Raw genomic sequence first — 23,814 nt, 5'->3', positions numbered from 1 at the left:
CTCACTTTTTCAGCCAACCGTCACCACCGCCCTGTAGCCACTCTGGTCAAGGATGGTGTTTAAACCGAGGAAGCCTCGGTGGTTATGGAAAGCGGTGGGCTCATCAATTGAGGGGCAAGCATATTTTTCTCGAAGACAGATCATCATATTGATCCGGAGTCTATCATGCTTCCCAGTGCAAAAATGGGGGAGGCTTTAAAATATTCGGTTAGGGTTAGGAAGTCATTACATGTGAACAGAGGAAGCTTTTTAATATCTTTGGAAAATGAGAGGGGGGACCTCATGCAGATTTGCATGAAATCTCCCCCCAATCTGGCAACCGAATGCATGCTCAATTTATAATATGGCAACGTCCCTGAGGCAGCTACCAAGCCCAGATGACCTTTCAATCTCCACCATGCAGACCAGTAAAAACGTATCAGAGAAAAATAGCGTCTCTCGGAAAGCAGCGTCAATTTTAATTTCTGACGTGGGTGGAACCAGGATGCATTGGAGATGTGGATTTGGTTACTCAGACCAAACCAGCTGAAGGCCAGGTTATGGACAGTGATGCCCAAATTCATATGCCGGATCCTGATCCTCAGGAGAAACCTGATCCGTTTGACGCGGGAAAAACACTAAGAGATTTTGAAGGCAATCAAACTGCATCATCCAAGGCTAAGATTGTGGAGGAAATGAAATCGAAGCATTCACTGCTGCAGAAGGAGATGGCCAAGGCAACGTTGATTTTAAGGGATCGCTGGGGTTGAACGTATATAGCAAATGAATTACGAAGTTTGCAATATAGAATTTTCGCAGCTTCGGTAGTCTTGACAAGCAGGGGTTTTGGCGAATGCGTTGGAGGCGACTTCAACTCCCTCGGACTCTAAGTCACGAGACTACTAAGGAACAGATCAGAGACAATGGAATTGATTGTCGTTTCAGGATTCATTTCTTTGTACGAGGGCATGATTCAGGGTAGTCTTTTGTCTCTGCTAAAGGGTGACTCCTCGTCACCTGAATCTCTTCTATATTATGTACTCTGGCCAATCATATGCTCTGCTCTTGAATGAATTATTTTCTTTCAAAAAAAAACTTTATTTATAAAGTATTGGAAAGGTCATGGTGAAGAGGATATGTGAAATCTTGAAAGATTACGTCATAATCAAAGGGCTTTTTTAGGGAAACATATTTAGAAGAGAATTTTTATTGTTCATGAGCATTCTTATTGTCTCAACTCTCGGCAAAAAAAGAAAATCGTTCAAAATGGACCTCACCTAGGTCCCAGCCATATGCTTAGGTGGGTTGGTCGTTTCTATAAGACACTTGGATTCTTCACATGTTTCTCAAGTGTTGCATGCAAAGGAAGCGATAAAGCCAGCGAAATGTTCCACTACAACTAGTATTGATATCCAGTCTGATGCATCAATAACAAATTATTGTCCTTGTATGTGCCCACTGAATTCAGATATGCCAAAATCAGGTTTCCACGCTACAAAACTACTGAACACAAAAGAAACTGTAAGTACAAATACAACCCTGCAGGTGCATAAATTTTGGGTCTGAAGCAAACGCTACTTCCTAAGCCAACAACCTCAACAAAAGGAACAGTAAATTGCACTGAAGGCCGTAGATGGTGGCTGAGATTTGGCATTAACTAAAGTAGATAGAAAAGGATGTTCTAGAGGTGGTTCAGTCATCCTTTCTTTGGTGGGGCATGAGTAACAAACTTTGTGAGAACATAGCAGTCAGGGGGAGTGATATTAGTGTAGTAATTCATGATAGTGTCCGTAATTTCAAACCCAAATTTCTTATAGAACTCAATAGCTTCATCGTTGTTGGTCTGCACATGCAAGTAGATCTCAGCAATATTCTGTTCATTAAAGCATAAGTTCATCACATGCTTCAATAACCTTGTACCTGTCAAACACAGACTACATTATATTTGAGAGAGAGAGAGAGAGAGAGAGAGATTAAATGAGCAAATTATGATGTTTAAATGACCAAACAAAAAGGTGCACTAAACATTGCATGTCAAAAGAAGGTTAAGAACCTCAGGATCCTGGATGTTGGCAACTTTAGATTATGTAGATCAGACTTGAAAGAAATTCTGAGGATAAAGAAGTAGCTATCATCTATGAATAAAAATCACAGGAAAAATGTCAAAAAACCTCCTAACTCACAAATGAATACAAACCCTACATATAACTAATGCATATTGCAAAATAAATTTGTAATCCATAGCTAGCATTAAAAAATTCTGGAATGTTCACTTTATCTGCCGTTTTCACAAGAGAAAGAAATAAAATTTTATGTGCTAAAGGAAAAGAACGGAAAAACAAAAGGAATGAAGAGGAAATTTATCTGCTATGGTCAAGATTCCAGGTTACAAAGGATATATACTACATTACAGCTGCTAAGCCCTTGTCTATCCTGTCAGTCCCATCAGTGAACATCTTTCACCAGTGAAGTATGCAAGCAATACCGTATCTTTTCCATGCAAACATGGACTCAACCAGGGGTGAAATGCTCATTCAATAAGATTTATGGAGTGGTCTGCAACGAACTAGAAGCTGCAAGGCTAGAAGGGACCAATTCCACAGGATGTCATTCTTCCCCCCACTAAGTCAGCTCATTCCCGGACATCAAGTAGAAGAGCATTACCGTCACTTGCCCTCCATATCTAGACTAATGCTAACATGAAAAAGATTTCAGAGCAGCAGCAATATTAAAGAATATGATTCTCCATCCTTCTCACTGTGAGAATAAAGTTAATCTTACTTTTACATGTTAATCTCATATTTTTCTGTATTTATTTGAGATTTTCTATTTTTTATTGCTTGTTGTTTCATTAATAAAGCATTTATTTTATTTATTTGTAATTTTAAATATTTTTTAAAGTTTTTTAAAGTTTTTTAAAGTTTTCAAAAATATATTTTTGAGCTTATGCTTTACGCCACAAGGGTTGAAACTCACTTCATTTTTGGTGGAGCGTTGCGCTACGCCACAATGCTTTTCACAACATTGATATCTACTAGATTTTCCGAACCTACAAAACGACCATTGTTTCTTGATCTTCTATCTTTTCCCTAACAAAGTGTTGATCTATCTGAATATGCTTTGTCTTTTCGTGATAAATAGGATTCAAAGAAATCTTGATGGCACTCTGATTATCACAGTAAAAGATAGATCGACCCATACTCGGATTCAACACAAAAAGCAAGTATCTGTTAAAACATATGTAATAATACCATAATACCCGATAGGGGTATTATGGTCATTTCACAAAGTACCCCATAGGGGTACTTATTTTGTTTCTCTTATTTCACTATTTTTTATTTTTCTTTTTATTTTTAAATTTGTATTTTTTGGATACCGAAAAGGGGCCTCACAATGGAGTCGTTGGGGCCCCCAACGGTCACATATGTGACCGTTGGGGGCTCCCAACGACTCTATTGGGAGCCCCTTTGGTCTCCTTTTCTTATAAATAGGGGGAACACCCCATGTATGTGGTATTGCTCTTGAGAGCTCCTCTTCAATAATAGTGATATTATTTTTCATGTGTGTAGCCTTTTTATAAGGCCCTTTGTATATCCCTTAGTGGATTTTCTCTCTTGTGCATGTTGCACTTGTCCGTGTGGGACATAGTGAATGCTTTAGCATTCTTGGTTTCTTCCGCTTATTTCATTACATGGTATCAGAGCCATAAGATCTACTAAAGGTAAAATCTTGTCTCTCTCTACTTCTTTTCTTTCTCACATCTTCATTGTGTAGCAATGGAAGTCAAGATCGATCTATCATTCAAACTCAATGGAAAAAATTACATGATGTGGGCATCCGCAATGGAGAATAATCTCAAAGGCAAGAAGCTTTGGGGTTATGTAATGGGAACCGTTCCGGAACCCCAACTTAAGCTCACAAAGATGGAAGGAGATCAAGAGAAAGCACTTGAAGGCGATGCTCGTCTCAAGGCCATTGAAGATTATAATCATCAAATGGAAGATTGTGAGAGCAACCATGCAAAAATCCTAGCATGGTTTATGAATAATGTCGAACTTAAGGTATGTGCAAATATTGCAAAATTCCGCCGGGCAAATGAAGCTTGGTTTTTTATGAAGGGTATGTTTACCCAAAAGGATCTTGCAAGAGCTTATTTCTTGCAAGAAAAAGTAAGAACCACAAAACAAGGAGACATGAGCATACAAGATTACTATAGTGCTCTAAATCCTTTGTGGGATGAATTGGCTCTTTTAGAGCCTAAATGGGTATCTATGGAGGATGTGGTTCTAAGACAAAAACAAATGGAACAAGATAGATTGTTTCAATTTTTATTTGGGCTTCGTCCCGAATTTGAACAAGTGAGATCCTCACTTCTCCATAGATCCACGTTTCCTCCCTTAGAAGAAGCTATTGCCGAGATTACTCAAGAAGAGACTAGGCATAGCATGGGTAAAAGCATAGAGGAAGTTCTTGCCGTATCTAAACCCGGCAATCATGTTAAAACATACAAACCACCTCATTTTGGTAAGCAAGGGAGTGGTGGAAGAAAAATGATTATATGTCACCATTGTTATGAGCCGGGACATATTAAACCCGTTTGCCCAAAGCTAAATGGGGCATTCAAGCCAAAGGTGGCTTCCGTTGAAGAATCCACCACCAAAGAAGATGACGGCAAGAACGGGGATCTCAAAGATACTCTTGGACAAATCTCCTTGGCTCTTCAACAAATTTTAAAGGTCACTTCTTCCACCTCCGGTGCCGCCATTGCCTCATCATCACCTCCCGGTACGTACTCTTGGATTTTAGATTCCGGAGCTTCTTTTCACATGACCCCTCATGAAAATGCATTAACCAATGTGCACACCAATTCAAAAATGTCTTGTGTCTCTACGGCCGATGGAACTTTTCTCAAAATAAATGGTGTTGGAACTCTTGATTCTAAAAATGTTCAAAATTTCCTTGTTCCAAAAGTTAGAATAGTTCCAAAATTAAATCTTAACCTCTTTTCCGTTTCTCAAATAGCCGACCATGGATGTGAAATATCTTTCTCATCCCAAGGGTGCTTTGTGCAGGATCTCCGGTCCGGGAAGCGGATTGGGCAAGGCCATAGGAAGTGAGACCTTTATTTTATGGATAATTTAATGCTTCCACATACCTCATTTTGTACTTATGTCCAAGACAAAAATATTGAAACTTGGCATAAAAGGCTTGGACATCCAAGTTACTCTAAAATGTATCTTTTTCCTTTTGGACACAAGTTTTGTAAAGAAAAAGATATCAATTGCAAAGATTGCATTTTTGGCAAAATGAAGTCTACTCCTTTTCCTATTAGATCCTTTGTGACAACAAGACCTTTTGAATTGGTGCATTCCGATGTTTCGGGGCCATCTCCGGTTCTATCTAAAGGTGGTTATTCATATTATGTTACTTTTATTGATGATTATACTAGATATGTATGGATTTATTTTCTTAACTTTAAATCGGAAGTTTTTAACTTCTTTAAAGAATTCCATGCAAAAATTCAAAATCAATTTCAAAGTCAAATATCCATTCTTAGATCCGATTCGGGTGGAGAGTACTTATCAAATGATTTTCAATCATATCTAAAACAACATGGCATTTGTCATCAAAAATCTTGCCCAAGAACTCCTCAACAAAACGGTCTAGCGGAAAGAAAACATAGGCATATTTTGGAAACCACTAGATCCTTACTCATTTCTAAAAATATTCCTAAAAATTTTTGGGCCGAAGCCGTGTTAACCTCCACCTATTTAATCAATAGGATGCCATCTTCAAAATTGAATAATATCTCTCCTTATGAAAAACTTTTTAATATGACACCCGACTACAATCGTCTTCGGATTTTTGGGTGTAAATGCTTTGTTCTTTTACATAAAAGAGATAAATTGTCACCTAAAGCAATAGAATGTGTATTTTTAGGATACGGTGAAAATCAAAAAGGCTATAGATGCTTTGATCATAAAAACAATAAGTTATTTGTCTCCAAAGATGTAACCTTTTTAGAAGATGAAAATGGATTTGACATATTGGAAAAATAAAATGAAATTGATTATATGTTTATCAATGATCTTTTAGAAGATTCAAATGATGACTCTTTGAGTCATCCGGAAATTTTAGAAAATACTCATGATTCTCATGATAATGATGTATCACCAACTAATGGTGACAATCTCCAAGTATACACTCAGCGTGAGGAAGCCCAACCTATTAGTGCTTTAGAAAAATTCTTGCGGCTTAATGAACCCCTAGAAGAAACCTCCCTAAGGCGTTCTTCTAGAGAATCAATTCCACCTAATAGGTTTGTCTCATATGAAACTCTTTCACCTAAATATAGAGCTTGTCTAATAGCCTTGCATTCTTACTATGAACCCTCCCATTATAATCAAGCAAAAAGTATACCTCATTGGGTTGAAGCAATGAAAGTTGAACTAGATGCTTTAAATAAAGCTAAAACTTGGGAAATAGTTCATCTTCCTCCAAATAAGAAAGCTATAGGATGTCGATGGGTCTACAAAGTCAAAACAAAAAGTGATGGTTCCCTAGAGCGTTATAAAGCTAGATTAGTTGCTAAGGGATACTCACAAGAATATGGCATCGATTATGAGGAGACTTTTGCTCCCGTGGCTCGCATGACAAGCGTTAGAACTTTAATTGCGGTAGCATCATCTAAGAAATGGCCTATATTCCAATTAGATGTTAAAAATGCCTTTCTTAATGGTCAGTTGAATGAAGAAGTATATATGGACCTTCCGCCGGGAATCAGTGTTAACCAAGGTCAAACCCTTCGGTTATTAAAAGCCTTATATGGTCTTAAACAAGCCCCTAAGGCTTGGTATGATAGATTTAGTGCTATCATGTTACAATTGGGATTTCGCTCCTGTTATACTGACACTGCTCTTTTTGTTAAACATGCAGGTAATAGTATAATCATCCTTCTGCTTTATGTTGATGATATGATCATCACTGGCAATGATGAAAGCGGTATTCTTAAAGTTAAAAATATGTTAAAACATAATTTTGATATGTCTGATCTGGGTTTTCTCAGGTACTTTCTTGGTATAGAAGTTGCATACTCTCCTCGAGGGTATATATTGTCACAGATGAAGCTTGCTGCAGACATATGTTCCAAATCTGGGATTTCAGATGATAAAAAGGTGGAAACTCCCGAGGTTATCAATGCTAAACTACGACTGGAGGATGGAGTTCTGCTGGATGATCCTACGCCCTACAGGCAACTCATAGGCTCCCTCACCTATCTGACTATCACCAGGCCCGATATTGCTCATGCTGTGCACTCTGCAAGCCAATTTCAGCATGCTCCTACATCTGTGCATATGAGTGCTGTGCTCCGGATCATTCGATATATTAAAAATACTTTGACTAAAGGGCTATTCCTATCCTCACTCTCTTCCTTAGATTTACTAGCTTATACTGATGCTGACTGGGGAGGAAACCCAAATGATCGAATCTCAACTACTGGCTTTTGTGTGTTCCTAGGAGATTCGCTAATAGCTTGGAGGTGCAAGAAACAACAGAAAGTCTCATTGTTTTCTACTGAAGCAGAATACAGGGCTATGGCAACTACTACAATGGAGCTGGTGTGGCTTCGAAGTCTTCTTCAAGATATGGGAGTCGAAATTACCGGGGCTTCGAAGCTTTGTTGCGACAACAAAAGTGCCATCTACATTGCCAGCAACCACACTTTCCATGAGAGGACAAAAATATTGAAATGGACTGTCATTATGTACGTGATGAATATCTTCGTGGGACAGTAACACTGCCATATGTCACTTCAGAATATCAACTTGCCGATTTCTTCACCAAAGCCCTGCCTGCTCCTCGCTTCTTGTTCCTCCTTGGCAAACTTTCGGTCATTCCCCCGTAAAGTTTGAGGGGGGGTGTTAAAACATATGTAATAATACCATAATACCCGATAGGGGTATTATGGTCATTTCACAAAGTACCCCATAGGGGTACTTATTTTGTTTCTCTTATTTCACTATTTTTTATTTTTCTTTTTATTTTTAAATTTGTATTTTTTGGATACCGAAAAGGGGCCCCACAATGGAGTCGTTGGGGCCCCCAACGGTCACATATGTGACCGTTGGGGGCTCCCAACGACTCTATTGGGAGCCCCTTTGGTCTCCTTTTCTTATAAATAGGGGGAACACCCCATGTATGTGGTACTGCTCTTGAGAGCTCCTCTTCAATAATAGTGATATTATTTTTCATGTGTGTAGCCTTTTTATAAGGCCCTTTGTATATCCCTTAGTGGATTTGCTCTCTTGTGCATGTTGCACTTGTCCGTGTGGGACATAGTGAATGCTTTAGCATTCTTGGTTTCTTCCGCTTATTTCATTACAGTATCATCAACATATATGAGCAGTATAGATATATGATGATCCCCACACAAGTAAAAAAAGAATAATCCATTTGACTTCTCTAGAATTCAGACTCTAATTTCATCAAAAAATCTCTGAAACTAAGCACTTGAAGCTTGTTTCAAACCATACAAAGATCTTTTCAATTTGCACACCTTTTTGGTAGGATCACCTTCTGCATAGCCTGGTGGTTCTTTCTGTTAAGATAAATGTATCCTTGGTATATATATATATATAGCTTAGTCAACTTAGGTTGAATAAGCCATCGGAGGTTAGTCCAATGGCTAGACTCCTCTCTTCTCTCCCTTTTGGCCAATATATATGGGTGTGTATGTGATTTTGAAGATGATAGTTTGTTTTCATTACAAACTTTCTTACCTCGAGTGTCTTCTCCTTGTTATGTCTCTTATCTATGTGTCATTATATGTAGACAAGAGATGTTTGTTCATACCTTCGTGTGTGTTTTTAGCTCATTGTTGACATTATGGTTATACTCTTGATCTAGTCGTTGATACACTTATTTTTTGAGTGTCATTACATGTAGATAAGAGATGTTTATTTACACCTTCGTATGTGATTTTAGCCCATTGTTGGCATTGTGATTATGAACTTGTTTTAGTCATTAATACACTTGTTTTGAGTGTCATTATATGACAAGAGATGTTTATACACACCTTCGTGTGTGTTTTGCCCTTTAGTGGTATTATGTTTATGCTTTTGTTCTAGTTGTTGATACACTTGATTTTTGAGGATTGAAGGTCTAGTGAGGTGATAGCTTATAGTGATCAAACTAGTGTTCTAATTTGCGCAATTCATTCATTATGATGTATGAGATTTTTTAATCTCTTCGTAATTTTTTCTAAACTCATTTGCTCTTTTACGAGAAATGGTTGTTGAAATATTTTTATGCATTTTGCATTATGTGTTAATTACATGAGTTACTCCATGATTGATTGTCTTGCATAATTTGCATAAGTGTATATTTTTCCCAAGAATGTATTCAATATATTTTTACTTGCATGTGTTGCCCTTTGTTGACTCTTCGTATTGTCCCATAGTGGACTTGTGTCTATGCACTTTTGTAATTATATTATAACTCCAAGCCTTTGTATTGCCGACGCTTGGACTTGTATGTGTTTTTGCACTTTGTTTTTTTAACTCCACATACTTCATTACATGCTTTTCTAAGCATTTCATAGTGAAATTTCTTATATGTATGCCTATAGTGGCTATTATGTGCATCTGATCGATCTTGAAAATGTTCTCTTTGTATTACTTTTTTTGGTAAAACTGGTTCTTGTGATTCTTTTGTTGTATATCTAATGTTGCTTCCAAAAATGTAATTGATCTTTGTTTATTTGACTTCTCTTAATTAAATGATGGAAATCATTTCTTGTACCTTTCGTTGTATAAAAATGTATTGAGATTTGCTCTTTTGTGCATTATTTCTTCATAGTATTAATGGTTGTTTGAAAAAATAATATTTCAAGATAAATATGATTATTATGCCTTAATATGATAAATATATGTGAAATAAAATGATGCATGTTTTTCAAGAATGTTTAAAGTCATTAGTGATTTATAAATCTATCTTTGAAAAAAATTTATGTTCTCTTGAGAACATGGTTTTAAAACTCGCCGAGTCAACTCGGTAACTCGGCTGACTCGGCTCGGCTCGACCCTCCAACGAGTCAACTTGGCAAGCTAAACTCGTTCTGCGAAAACTCGGCCTTGACTCGGCCTGACTCGGGTTGACTTGGGCTGACTCGGGCGAGTTTTGGGCACTTTTTTCTTTTTTCATTTTTCAAAGGTTATGGGCAATTTTTTCATATGTAAGTGTTCATTTTTCAAAGAACAAATAACATAATAACAATAGGCTTACCAACTTAATATAAAATCACAAAATTAGTAAAAGTCAATCAAATTTCACATGTCCATCATTCATTCCTTTTGGTAGCTCCAGGTAAGGAATCAAACCCAGTACCCCTCAATGAACATAGAGTGAATCCACTAATCCAGCTAACATAACTGATCCCTCATGCAACCATCTCTGAGACCTACACAATAGTTGGCAGCCAGCCTGTTCAAAACCAACATCATAAAATGCCCACATTTATCATTAATATATATATATACATCACAGCATTCTCATTATCCAAAGCTTATATGCATTTATGTGCAGATATATAAGGCATGGTCCAATCAACTCTACATCAGAAACACACTTACGAATATCAAGATAAAGTTCAATGTTCCCAAAATTTTGTAAGGATTTTCTGAGGCCCTGCAACACAACAGCTATGTCCATATATTCAGGATGTAAACCATGATCGAGCATGGTTATTATTGCTCCTGCTTGTGTAGTTTCTTTCGTAAACGTGAGATTTGAATTAAGAGCAGTTTTACTTGATGTTATTTTACTTATTAATCAATTAAACTAGTAATTAAGTCATTCTACAAACCTTTATATGTTTAAATGACAATTTATATATTGTCTTTGTTTTAAATCAAAAGTTAACAAAACCCGGTCCGAGTCACCGAGTTGACCCGCCGAGTCACGAGTCAATAAAGAACGAGTCGAGTTCCGAGTCACGGGTTTTAAAACCTTGCTTGAGAATTAAGAACTATGAAGAAATAATGTATATATATATATTTAGCTTAGTCAACCTAGGTTGACTAAGCCAATGATCAGCCTAGGTAGCCTAGGTTGACTATGTTCTAGCTGTTGGAGGCTAGTCCAATGGCAAGAAGGGACTCCTTCCCTTTTAAATCCTCTCTTTTCTCTATTTTGGCCTATATATATCGGTGTGTACGTGACTTTGAAGGTGAGAGAGTGATGTGTAGTTTTCTAGGTTTTGAGTATTTGTAGTGAGGCACTTTTGTAATTTTTCATTTCTTTTATATTATTTGAATTTCATCCTTAATGAAATTTTTTATTTTTAAGTATTGTGTTTTATAAGTATTTTCATAGTGAATGTGTATTTAACTGCATTGTATTCTTGGCCCATGAGACGCATTCCGGAGTACATTGGGATATGTGTCATTTCATGACACTTTCATATAGACTTCCGCCTTAAGATCACTATGAAAAAATGCATTCTTCACATCCATCTGAGACAATCGCCAATCATGTATCATGACTAACGATAATTTCAATCAAATGTTCTTATTTGATTATAGTACTAAAGGTTTCATCGTAATCTAGACCATATTCTTGAGTATATCCTTTTGCCACCAGTCTTGCTTTATATCTTTCTACACTTCCATCTACCTTGTGCTTGACCTTGCAGACCCATTTACACCGGACTACATTTTTGTGATAGGGTCAGTTTACTATATCCCAAGTATCACAAACATGTAGTGCATTTATTTCTTGATTCATCGCTTTAACCAATCTATAGTTTTTGCTTGCATGGATATACTTAGCCAGCTCTTTATCTTCCTGGATAGCATCAAAATATATTTGATACTCAACACTAAAGGTCTCACATGAAACCCATCTATCAATGGGATGCTTCTTTCTAGTAGATCTTCTAAAACTTGGCTGGTTTAGCCGAATGATTTCATTGTTGGTATTATAAATCTGTGATAATTGTTTTTTTCTATGTGAAGCATGCAGTGATTGGTCATCACCATGTGTTATAGCCACTTCTCCAGCCTTTCTTTTATGATATACTTGTCTACAAAACTTGTTCTGATTGTCATTTTTCACATTATCAACATGTTAGAATATCATTATTCTTTGACTGCTCAAAATGAAAGCGCGACACTTCAGGCTGTTGCACCACATGTGGATCGTTCTGCTCAAACTCATGCTTATGCATTACACATGGGCCAATTGCCCCTTGTATAAAGGATGAGCTTACCCAATGGTCTAAATCATCTCCAACCATTATTCGACTATTTCCTTGAGGCTCTTCTTGCTTCAAATTCTCTTGAAAATTGAAATTCCCTTCATCAAATATAACGTGGCAGTGTTATACACTTCTTAATGGATTCCAACACCTGTAACCTTTGTATCCATCTCCATATCCAATGAATCTGCACACTTGAGCCCTGGGAGCGAATCTATGTCATTTTAAATCATCCACGTGCACATAACATATGCATCCCTATACCTTCAAATCATTGTAGTTAAGGTGTTTCCCAGGTAAGTGGTTTATGATATGAACAACTGTATGGAAAGCTTCCAACCATAATCCATATGGCGCCCCACTCATGAGAATCATGCTCAATGCACTTTCTACAATATGTATATGTTTTCTTTCCACAATTCCGTTTTGTTTGGGAGTATGTAGGCAAGATTTCCTGTGATGACATGGTCAAGTAAAGTCTTTAAAGACATGAGAACAGAATTCTCCCCTTCCATCACTTTAAAAATTGAGAATAGGAAGCCAAAATTGATTTTGAAAGTACATGTGAAATTATTTGAATACACCAAACACCTCTGATTTTTGTTTCATAAAGAATATCCAAGAATACCTACTGAAATCATCAATAAATAAGACATAATATTTGCTTGAGGAGAAGGAAGCAACCGATGCAGGTCACCAGACAGATAAAGAAAGAAAGAGGTTAAGAAAGAAAATAACAATATCATGTCCGATTAGGTCAGATCTGATAATGACAACAAGAGGAAGAAGATGAGGGAAAACAATATCAGACCTGTTTTGGGTTAGATATGATTTGGAGGAAGAAAAAGGGGAAAGGAAGATCAAGGAAAACGAGAAAGAAGAAGAAAGGAGGAGAGATTGAGAGTTTGGATAGGGGAAAGGCACACCTAGATGGGGAAATCAGCTCTGATACCATATAAAATTTCCTTGGTGTATGCGAAGGAGAGAAAGGGTGAAGAAGATGATGAGGAAATCACTCCAGCTAACCTCTCTTGGGAATAGGGGTCGGCTGCACATCCTTACGAATATATATAGAGGTATTGAGCTTACATATGGTTTTGGTATTTTACCAAAATACCCTTTACAATATAATACAAATACAATGGAAGAATTACAAACATATCCCTCTCTTGTCCAACGTATTCTTAAATATCTACCCAAACAGACAAACCATAGGAACCAGGTAAAATGGAAACAAAATGCAGATATACCTGCAATATCTTGTAAACCTGTACATCTGGAAAATGAAACAATCCTGTCGATGATGTATTACATGGCTCCCATCATCATAGAACTAGGGTCCATAGAGACATAAATTCAATATAAACAGGAATCAAGTCGTTGAAAGAACTAGGGATCAAAACTCAGTATTCTTATTCAAAGCCTCACATATCTAGGCCCTTTATATCAGTAAGATACAATGCTAAAATGCCAGGAAGATGCAAGAAGGAGAGACCATGACCGACAGTTTAACATATGACAAGCTTAGCTGGTATTGCAGCTGTCAAAACAAGTAAATAAAACTACAATGAGTAGCAGAAAGAAACTTTAATATATTCCATCAAGTAAACTAAACCTTGGCATACATGAAAAACTATACCTGCCCAAACTCTGGACCAAGCTCATAAGAAAGAGCAAAAATCATTGATGGATAAGGATTACTAAAATTTGTAAGTAAAACTGATGCTACAAGAAAGTGCGCATTGCACAAGGTAAAAAACAGGAAAATATCAATAGATAGTCATGCTGCTTCAACTACAATATTTATTCCTCCTGATCATGATTCACTAGATGGACAAGATACTGAACACATAATCTCATAATGTTGGCAGATAACTGTAACCTCATGAGGAAGAGTGCATAAATCCACAAGATGAATAACAGGAAAATACCTCTCAATAGCCACTCTGCTTCAATGAGAAACTTATTCTTATCATAAGCACATGGAACATTAGAGTGCTGATGAATTTTCCCAAGAAACACACTGCCTTATTAGTGATAAGCTTGCCAAACTGATAGTCTCAGATGGTCTAGAGAACTATTGTTCCTTCTCAAAACTATAGGAGTTCGGACAATTCGATCTAAAGATTGTGTGATTCTCCAGATAGGTCAGTGAGACATAAATTATTTGTGAAGATTTTAATTCAATTGTCCCTAAACTCAAGGAAAATAGCTCAAGCAGATCTGAGCATTCAAGAAAGCAGCTCACTTGAAGCCAGGCATGACTTGAAGAATTCTGGCAGAAACAGTCAATAGAATGTGATGATAGGAAATAGGGCGAGACTCCTCTTCGAGGGGGAGAGTTCCTCCAACAATTTCAGTTGATTACCTACTACAATGACTAGCCTATTTATAGCAGAATTTACAAATTGCTAACACATCCTCAAAGAAACACAGTTTCCTACCTAACCTCAGCCCCACAGATCACAAGGTTCATTTTACAATTATTCCCACCCCATTCATCTAATGACTAACAAGGTATGACATTTCTCTGCTATTTTAAAGTACTAATGATACATATGAAACGCTAAGATAATTTTTGCCCTCAAGAGAAGTGATTGCCAGAGTCCATAGGTCCGAAAATAAAGTCCCATTATTCATGTTAATCCTGTGAATCTGTTCAATTTACTATTTTAGTGGATCATACAACATAGACAACCATTAAGTGGTAACAATTAGCCTGAGATCCATAGCAATTGAACTGCCTCTGTGTTCTCTCCATTAAAAGAATCACAAAAGAAAAATATGCAATGAAAATTTGTTGAAACTAGTCAGAGACAAAGTCAGAATAAATTATGAAAACAACTTAAAGAATATATACTTAGATATATTATAAACTGAAGTAAAAAAGAAATATCATAACTAAAGTGAGAAAAAAAAGAGAAAAATCAGTTAATGTCACCTTTTAGTATCTGGAAAACACAAACAAGAAAAGTGCCTACAAAACATGTATAAACAAACCCCTATATTTGTTTCTTCATTAAACTGGTTACCAATATGTTAAATGTGAAAACAGATCTGATGCTGGTGATTTTAAATGATTCTTGGTGAACTTTGTCAACTTCACTGTTGAATGTACAGTCTGAGTCCCCCCTTGCCCACCGGGGAGTACACCCAGCTTTGACCATGCAGCAAGGGATGCCACCTTAATTATCAAAAACGCTAGTTGGGGCTTAGGCGAAAGACCCCTAAAAGGAGGACCAAAAAAATAAAACATTAAGAAAAGCAAAAATATTACAATAAATAATTAAATTAGTAGCAAACATATGATTGTAACTATGAATGAAGTATGCATAAGTCAATGTAAAATATCACAAAATTCAGAAAATTGCATAATATTGAACATAGAACCCCCCCATACACACACATATATACATATACATGTGTGTGTGTGAAAAACACTGGCATACATGTAAAGAACATAAATAAAATGGAAGAAAAAAAGAAAGAAAAAGAAGCAAAAAGAATAAAAAAAGAAGAGAGTGGAGGGACGAGAGGAGGAAGAAGAAGAAGAAGAAGAAGAAGAGGATTAGAAAATAAGAAAAGAATAAGGAAAAAAAAAGGGAAAAAAAGAAGAAGAAGAAGATGAAGGGGCAAAAAAGAGAAGGAGAAAAAATGAGAAAAAAAAAAGAAAAAAAAGAAGGAAAAAACAAAAGAGAAAGGAGGAAAAAAAAAGAAGGAAAGAAGAAAAAAGAAAGGGTTTGGGGAGAGAGGAAGAAGAAAAAGAAAAAAAAGAGGGAAAAAAGAAGAAAAGAAAAGGACAACCATGTCCCTGTAGCATAAGCGATAAAACAGGACCCTACCACCGAGACTCATAAGCCTAGGTGGTGGCCCTGCACCTAGCCCGCCTAGGTGCTGCCTTTGACAACTAAGGACACCACTTGTGGGTTTTGAACTTGTGACGTTCTGTAACTTGGTGACATTCACACGTCACCCCTACAAAATGAGTGGAGCCCTGGTGGGATGATATTGGCAAATTTTGACCACTGGAAATTGAGAAAATGCACACGTAAAACTAAAAAATACGAAACAAATTAATAAGACATGAGAGCAGATTGCAATAAGAAAGCTAGACAAGAGGATACCCAGACATTGCATAGATCCAAGAAATGCACAAGATCTAGATGTTCTCCCTGTGTACCCAAGTTGGGGTAATCCAACTAACCAACAAAAGTCAAAAGAGCTAAAAAAACTAAGCATAAAAATGATTCCTTGAATGTTATTTCAAAGGATACTTCACCAGTTTAATTTGTGCAACATTTTCATCATATGATTAGAAGACCAAATGATGAAGATATTACAATGCCCCAATTGTAAACAGCCTTGAGATGAAGTTTTACTAACAAAGAATATTCATGCAGTTACTTAATATTCATTTGGGTTAATTTTGCATTGGTGCAACCACACATAATACTCACCTAACTGCAAGACAGTAAGCTTGACCTGAATGACAACAAATAAAAAATATTAAAAGCTTTGAGAAGTGAACAGCCTATAGATCAGATGCTGCTGGTAGGAGGTTAGAGACTCACCAATTCCTAGTCCACGATATGGAGCCAGAACACCCAATGTCATAATGTAAACACGAATTGCACCATCCTTCTTTTCAAGGCGGCATGCAATTGCACCAACACAAATATCACTGTAGTAGGCTGCAAAAAAAAACATCATTTATATATAAGCAAAACAGAAAATCCACCAAACATCATGCACACTATTTTTACTTGAAAGTATCCAATACTAACTATGATCTCATTTATCAGCAGAGAAGTTATAGAAAGGACAAAATCTATTAAAATATGCATCATCGAACATGAGTATCCAGCAAAAAGTTTTAAAAAAATCTATGAGAAAAGCTACGTCAAAGGGACTGGCTAACTGGGTGACATAACCCTCGGTGTGGTCAACTGCACCCAGGGTTATATGTGTCCTATCTAGACTCAGTCAACTCTGACCGAGTCCATTTTAGACCAAAAAAAATTAAGAAAGGGGGGGGGGGGGGGGGTTAGGGCACGACTCCATACCCCTCCTCCGCCGACTCATCCCCTCCTCTTCTGACGGCGGCGATGGCCACTACAAGGTACCCCTCTCTTTCTCTCTTCTTCTTCCTCCTCGGCATCATCCTTCTCTTCTCTTTCTTCTCCTCCTCCTTATGTCTTTCTTCTTCATCCTTCTCCGCCTCTTCTTCTTCCTCCTCCTATCTTTCTTCTTCTTCCTTCTCCATCTTCCTCCACCTCCCCTCGTTGCCGCAAGTGCTGAACCCAACCTTGCTGCGTTTGACTTTGCTGAATCTAGCCCTACTGCTGAACCCTGGCCTGCCGGGGTTTGACTTTGTTGAACCCAAGCCGAAAATGACAGATAAAGGCCGCAAAATCTCATATGAATTTTATTTTAATAAAAAAATTATTGTTTTGGGTTTAAGGATAAAAATGATGAATAAAGGGAAAGGACTCGCAAACAAAGAGAAAGAAATTATGTCATCCTCATCTCCACATGTAAGTTCTGCTTGTAGTGCTAGTGTTATTGTTAGTGGTAATGGTGGTGTTAGTTCTCGTTCGTCGGCGGTATCATGTGATGATGGGCCACTATGGGCACATGTGGATAAGCTTGAAAAAGCTGGACGAAGTAGTGAAAATAAGAGATTTCGATGCAAGCTTTCTGAGATAGATTATGTCGGGTCTTACACAAGAGTTAAGCCTCATTTGTTGAAGATATCAGCACATGACGCATTTCAAGATGCAAAGGAAGCAAACACAATACAAAAAAATACAAGATGAATATGAGAATAGAAAGATAATGAGTGATTCTTGTGCAATCAAGAGTTTGATTGTTTCTTATTTTCTTAATTCACTTAACATAATCATAATATATTTAGGTTGATTTAATTGTGGTGTTATTTTTTATAGACGAAGAATAACAACTGTAAATGATTTGATTTGATTCATTGCATGAATTTACGTATGATGAATTGATGATATGATAATTGTTTTTATTTCATTAGTGTTAACTGTTAGATTAAAATTGTTAAAAATAATATATATATATATACCCTCCGACACTCCCGCACCCAATTTCTTTTAAAGTGCCGCATCGCCACACCCGCACCCGCACCTATGTGACATAGGAGAAAAAGGATAAAGTATAAACTAATTACCAGGAACGACAACAACAGAGGAGCATGTTTGCAAGCACTTTTTTCTTCTGATTCTTATTCAGAAGAGAATCTTTCTCTGTGGAATGGAAGCACTTCGTCAACCCAGTGACTCCCTTTCTCTTAAAATTGAGGAATCATTGTCTATTGAAGCATTCTCTGAAACAACCATCAGGGAACCATCTTCTCACATTCTCAATCACATGAAAAAATGGCTCTCTTGAGAAGCATCTTTCAAAAACTTGAAAGAATGATTCTCACACACGTACAAACAAACGTGCTTGGACTTTGATCAACCAATATCTACCCACTGAAAGAAAATATTAACGATACTTTACAAATAAAAAGTACCTCAACTTTGTGAGATGAATATCTCATAAAATTAACCAATGAAATATTCGACTAAAAATGATCTTCCACCAAAAATGTGTTGGACATGGAAGCATTCTCAACAAGTCCACAAATGATTACAATGTGAAATGGGGGGAATGTTGCAGAGGAAACATGTTCATTTCATATCATAGTATTCAAGTAGTTATGTGCCATACATGGAAGCATTTTCAAAAAATCCACAAATGATTACAATGTAAAAAGAGGGAATATTATGGAGGAAGCGTGAATATCATCATTTTTTAGAGGTTATAAGTTTTTCAATGATGTCACAAATTTGTACAACGGTTTTGCACAAGGTTGTAAGTATCGTATTGTTACCCATATCGGTGAGACTCAAAGTAACACTATATTGTATTGTATCATACGTTTTTAATAAAACATTTCCAAAAAATCCAAAAGAAATCAAGAAAAATAGTAAAAATAACAAAAATTCTAAAAAAACATATGATATGAAACAATGATGAATTGCACAAAATACAACCATAAAATCACATTTATGTCTGTATGAATTGTATAAGACATCATCAAACATCAACTATCTAACAAGAACAATGCAAAATATTAAATATCTTGCAATTAAGAACATACCACAAGACTCATACTTTAATATTACATAAACAAAAATATTATGGCAATAGTTGTACAGTTGTTGTACTTGATTTTCAATCGGTTTTCACTCATTACATGAGTACCCCATTGTCATGCCGAATCATCTTATGTCATCTTTGTTGGAGAAGTGTGGAGCCTGATTTCTACCTTGATATAAATCTTTAATTTTTGTGGTTGTAAGGGGGCAGCGCCCCCTCGAGACATAAATTTTTTTTTGAGTAGCTTTGTAATTTTACTCATAATAAATATTTTTTTACCTTAACCTATTTTCTTGAGTGAAAAAATGGTGAAAATGCATTTTTTTTTACCTTAACCTACTTTTTTGGGTAAAAAATGGGGGAAATGCATTTCTAATGTCCTCTAGACAAATGCAGAAGTTGGCCCTTAAAAAGTATTTAAAACCCAAAATGAAAAAAAAATTGGCCGTTTTAAAGGGTGTCGAAGGTGCATCGTACAACATGACACAATACAAAGGTGTATCGTACGATACACCTGATACGGGTACGATTCACACTCATATCGTGATACGAGTGTATCGTATCACAAAACCCAAAAGTAATAATCTATGTCACACGGACTCTTCTAATAGGGCACCACACTTGCGTCGCACCCGCACCTAGGCGGGTGCGACACTTGGACACAACTTTCTTTATGTTAGGTGAAGTCAACTACACTGAGGTCCATTTCTATCCAAAAAGTAGATTCAGTTAACCCTAATCAAGTCCATTTTTATCTAATATATATTATATATATACATAAATGCACACAAATACACGGTGTTAACTTAAAACTGTTAAAAATTTTATATATATACTTCCCACACCCCCGCACCCAAGCTTTTTTAAAGTGCCGCACCGCCGCATACGCACTCGTACCCGCACCTATGTGACACAGGTATATGTATCGTATGATACGTACAACACTGGTTTTACATACGACAAAAGCTATTGAATTTTAGGTCTATTCTCACTATAGAAATGAATCTAAGATAAGATTGGACATCAGTCCAGGTTGCATAGAAGCCACCAATGCCCTAGCCCGTTCAGGTTGGGCATAGGCCAAGGTTTTTTGAGCTTGGACAGCTGAGTGAAAGTGTGAGTCAGGCTCGAACAGTTTCTGATCTGTCAATTAGCTAGTTGGCTTATTGGAAAGACATGAGCTATCAGGCTTGGCCCAACCGACTGCCCACTGTTAAGTGTGGTAGGCATCTTGTGGCCATATTTGGCCCAGTCTTATTGAGCAAGGCTTGAACCAATCTTGGCAGTCTTCGTCAGCAGACTCAGCACTTTCATCCAGGGTGTAGCATGTTGGCGAGTGAAACTGGATTGTGGCTGTGAAATGGAAATTTTTGAACTATGATATGATTGAGATGGAGTGTGCACCCAGAGGAGGGGCGAGAGAGAGACCTTCACACTTTGAAATTTTCACTGCACTGTTAGTAAAAAGTGATGTACAAACAGCTTTACCTTCATCCTTTCAGCTTTCAACTTCTTGTTATTCAACAATATAATATGGTGGGTCTAATTCTTTCATTCATGGACATATTGAACAGCCTTTGGAATGTAACAAATTCAATATGGAGATGTCCATCCTCATGACACCCCTTTACATTATTAACTATCATTCTTAGACACTTACTTGGAGATGAGTTATTGATCGAATAAAGTTACATGAAGGAAAATCAAAACTTTTTGCACAAAATAAAGTCAAACAAGATCTTATCAAATGATCACCATAGCCCCACCGATATGATATTATTATCTTGTGGATGGATGGTTTTGATATAAATTTTCTCCATCTGGACTTGCAAGTGCTACATGAAAGAACTCAACATAGAATAGCTGGTTGGACAATTGCATAAAAGTAACTCCCTTCCATCAAAATCAGCAATCTCAGGCATGATTCAAATGACTGTTCTTTAAAAATAGTAATACAGAACATCAAAGATTTCATTGAAGATCTAAAATGACCTAATCTTGATGCCACAAGGTGGATAGCTTTATTGAAAAAATGGATGCGACAATACAGCAATTCAAACTTCAACAACTTCATCAATTTTCAGAACAAACACTGCCTTCCTTCAATATTCTCAAGAAATATAAAAAAATAAGGCAATCCTCAAAAGTTTGAGAGTGTGAAACTAAATAATCTATTAATCAAGAGGAAGAGATCGGATTCACAAATGCATTTGTTAGAAAGAAAATGGTGAAACATATAATATATGAAGTTGAAGAGTATGATTTACTTAAATTTAGAACAAATAAATAGTACATAGAAACTCAGATGTTGTTTGACAAACCATTGCAATAATTTAAGATTGAAGACCCTTAAGCTACTCCATTTCTTATGTTTGCTTAAATATTTTTTTCTTTAAATTTTGTGAACGCAGAATAAGGAGAATGACACTTTGTCTAAACAAAATTTTACAGTTTTCTTCTTGAGAGAAAAGCTTCCAGTTATCTCATCCTCTCATCCGTGATAATTTCAAGATGCAAATGAAATTAAGTGATGTTGGATTCAGCAAGCAGTTCATCCATTGTTTCTCTTGTTTGTTCCGGTGAACAGCATGTTTGAAACCTTACTTTCTAAGGTGGATGTCATTATCTTTCATCGATCCGAAGAACCACTAGATGTGAATAAAATAGATGTCCTATACTTAAGATGGAAGACTTTCCAGAATGGTACGCCAGAGCACGTCACTCCAACTAATTGATCTAGTGTGTGCCCTCGATATCATTATTCCCAGAGAAAACCCTTTATATTAAATGAATGATATTTTAATAAAATCGTAATAGTGATTAAATAAATGAGCAATGAACTGAAAGATGGTCATGAGCGCTTAAGGAAAACAAGCACAAACTGACCTTGTCGGTGCTTTTATCTTCTTGATCAAATGCCCTTGACTGATGGGCACATTGATTCATTTGTGACCAAGCAAATGTTGACTGGTGGGACTAGGTGGGTTAAAAGCTAGGATGTAGGTTTAATATGTTTCCGATGGATTCTAAAAGAGGCAATCATGCGCTCAGATATCCATCTCCAATTCCTACACATCTTAAATCAACAACACCATTCACCACTCGATGATATTTCGCGGTAAATTCACAGTGGTGTTAGAAACTAGATGAAGCCAATAAGAAACAAATGGAGAGAGAGAGAGAGAGAGAGAGAGAGAGAGAGAGAGAGAGAGAGAGAGAGAGAGAGAGAGAGAGAGAGAGAGACCGAGCTTGGTGAACTCGCCGGAGGAGAGAGCGTCGCCGTAGTACTTGTCGTTGTAGCTGACGGGGAAGAGAGCAGTGTTGAGCTTCTTGAGCAGCATCACGTTCTTGTCCCTCACCCCGTCTAGAGAGATGCTGCTGGACTCCCTCCCACCACCACCCATCCTCCTCTTCTTCTTTGCTTCTTGCTCCCTTTTCCCCCTTATGATTCTGATTTCTGAGCCCCTCGAGACCAAGAAGGAAATGAAGCCGCAAACGGCAGCCTTTGTGAATAAAAAGTCCTGCGGCGATAGGGGCCTAGGCGTGGACATCGGGTCGGGTACGCGATGGGCTCCAAATACTGGCGGTTAAATGTAATTTCTCAAAACTTAGTTGTAAATACATGCTTTTGTAATTTTTTCTTAAATTAATTGGGAGGGAAATTTCCCCTCTGCTTGCGCTTTTCTGTGGTCATCGCCTTTCCCTTCTTTGACATTGAAACTGGAGCCGCTCAGAGCTAAAGGTTATATTCCTCTGCAAGAATGAGAGAGGCTTTGGGAACGCGATTGCCAACTCCTTGCAACCAAACCCTAATTCCCAATTCGAGAGAACGTAAGAAAAAATTCCCCTCCCTCCTCTTATTTTCCTTTTAAATATTTCCATTCAATACTCATTTCTCTGCAGAATCTCGTCATTCATAAATAGCTTTGGATTTAGAAAAAGAAAACTATTTTTTGTGATCATTTTTTGGCTCTCACATCCCGATGGCTAGATCCATGTTTGTGTCGGTTGCATATTTTAAGGGTGTATTTCGATGCGGTCATTTACAAAGAAAATTGTGAAATTTGGGATACCGCAGTGTGACATCCAAACCTGTACCGTGTTTTTTTCTGGATAAGCGTAGAACTGTCACTGGATCTGGTTGGAACTTCTGATATTTCGTGGTTTATTGTTGGTTCCATAGTTTACACTTTTCTTGATCTTGAATGTCATCGTTAGTTCTTCAAATTGCTATTGTCATTTTTTTGGTATACAAATGTTTGTGTTTGACAGTGAATCATCATTTGAGATATCATCAGAAAGCTACCGGGATAAGAGGTACCAAAGCATCTGGTGATCTTTTTGTCACCCTTTTCGATGCTTATGGTTCAACTTGGCACATTTGGAGCTCACCTTTGATTTTTCAATTA

General features: G+C 37.0%; 1 protein-coding gene across 3 annotated transcripts; it reads right to left on the bottom strand.

Moving 5' to 3' along the window:
• Nucleotides 1–1,373: 1,373 nt before the first annotated feature.
• LOC149849036 (uncharacterized) lies at nt 1,374–23,068 on the bottom strand. Of its 3 annotated transcripts, none has more exons than XM_089998448.1 (4): nt 22,650–23,068; nt 16,807–16,926; nt 16,693–16,717; nt 1,374–1,899 (listed from the first exon to the last, which is right to left on the bottom strand). In XM_089998448.1, the coding sequence occupies exons 1-4, from the start codon at nt 22,954–22,956 to the stop codon at nt 1,860–1,862; spliced, it is 492 nt and encodes a 163-aa protein (XP_089854574.1). In that variant the 5' UTR covers nt 22,957–23,068; the 3' UTR covers nt 1,374–1,859. The 3 variants fall into 3 exon arrangements, with proteins under 3 accessions (XP_089854574.1, XP_089854563.1, XP_089854568.1); XM_089998442.1 differs by lacking the exon at nt 16,693–16,717 and adding an exon at nt 2,033–2,114 and having other exon boundaries at nt 1,762–1,899; XM_089998437.1 differs by lacking the exon at nt 16,693–16,717.
• Nucleotides 23,069–23,814: the final 746 nt, after the last annotated feature.

This window comes from Nuphar pumila, chromosome 1, assembly GCF_984573655.1.
Source record: "Nuphar pumila chromosome 1, dmNupPumi1.hap1.1, whole genome shotgun sequence".
NCBI classification, from domain to species: Eukaryota; Viridiplantae; Streptophyta; class Magnoliopsida; order Nymphaeales; family Nymphaeaceae; genus Nuphar; species Nuphar pumila.
This window is presented reverse-complemented; position numbering and strand designations above follow the sequence as displayed.

What these genes read in the sequence shown, in the direction of transcription:
- LOC149849036 (XM_089998437.1), bottom strand. Translation starts at nt 22,956, where the DNA reads ATGTCCACGCCTAGGCCCCTATCGCCGCAGGACTTTTTATTCACAAAG. An exon ending in CGGCGAGTTCACCAAGCTCG is followed by an intron (nt 16,927 to 22,649) that starts GTCTCTCTCTCT and finishes TTTTTTTTGCAG; the next exon opens with CCTACTACAGTGATATTTGT. An exon ending in ATATCGTGGACTAGGAATTG is followed by an intron (nt 1,900 to 16,806) that starts GTGAGTCTCTAA and finishes TGTGTTTGACAG; the next exon opens with GTACAAGGTTATTGAAGCAT.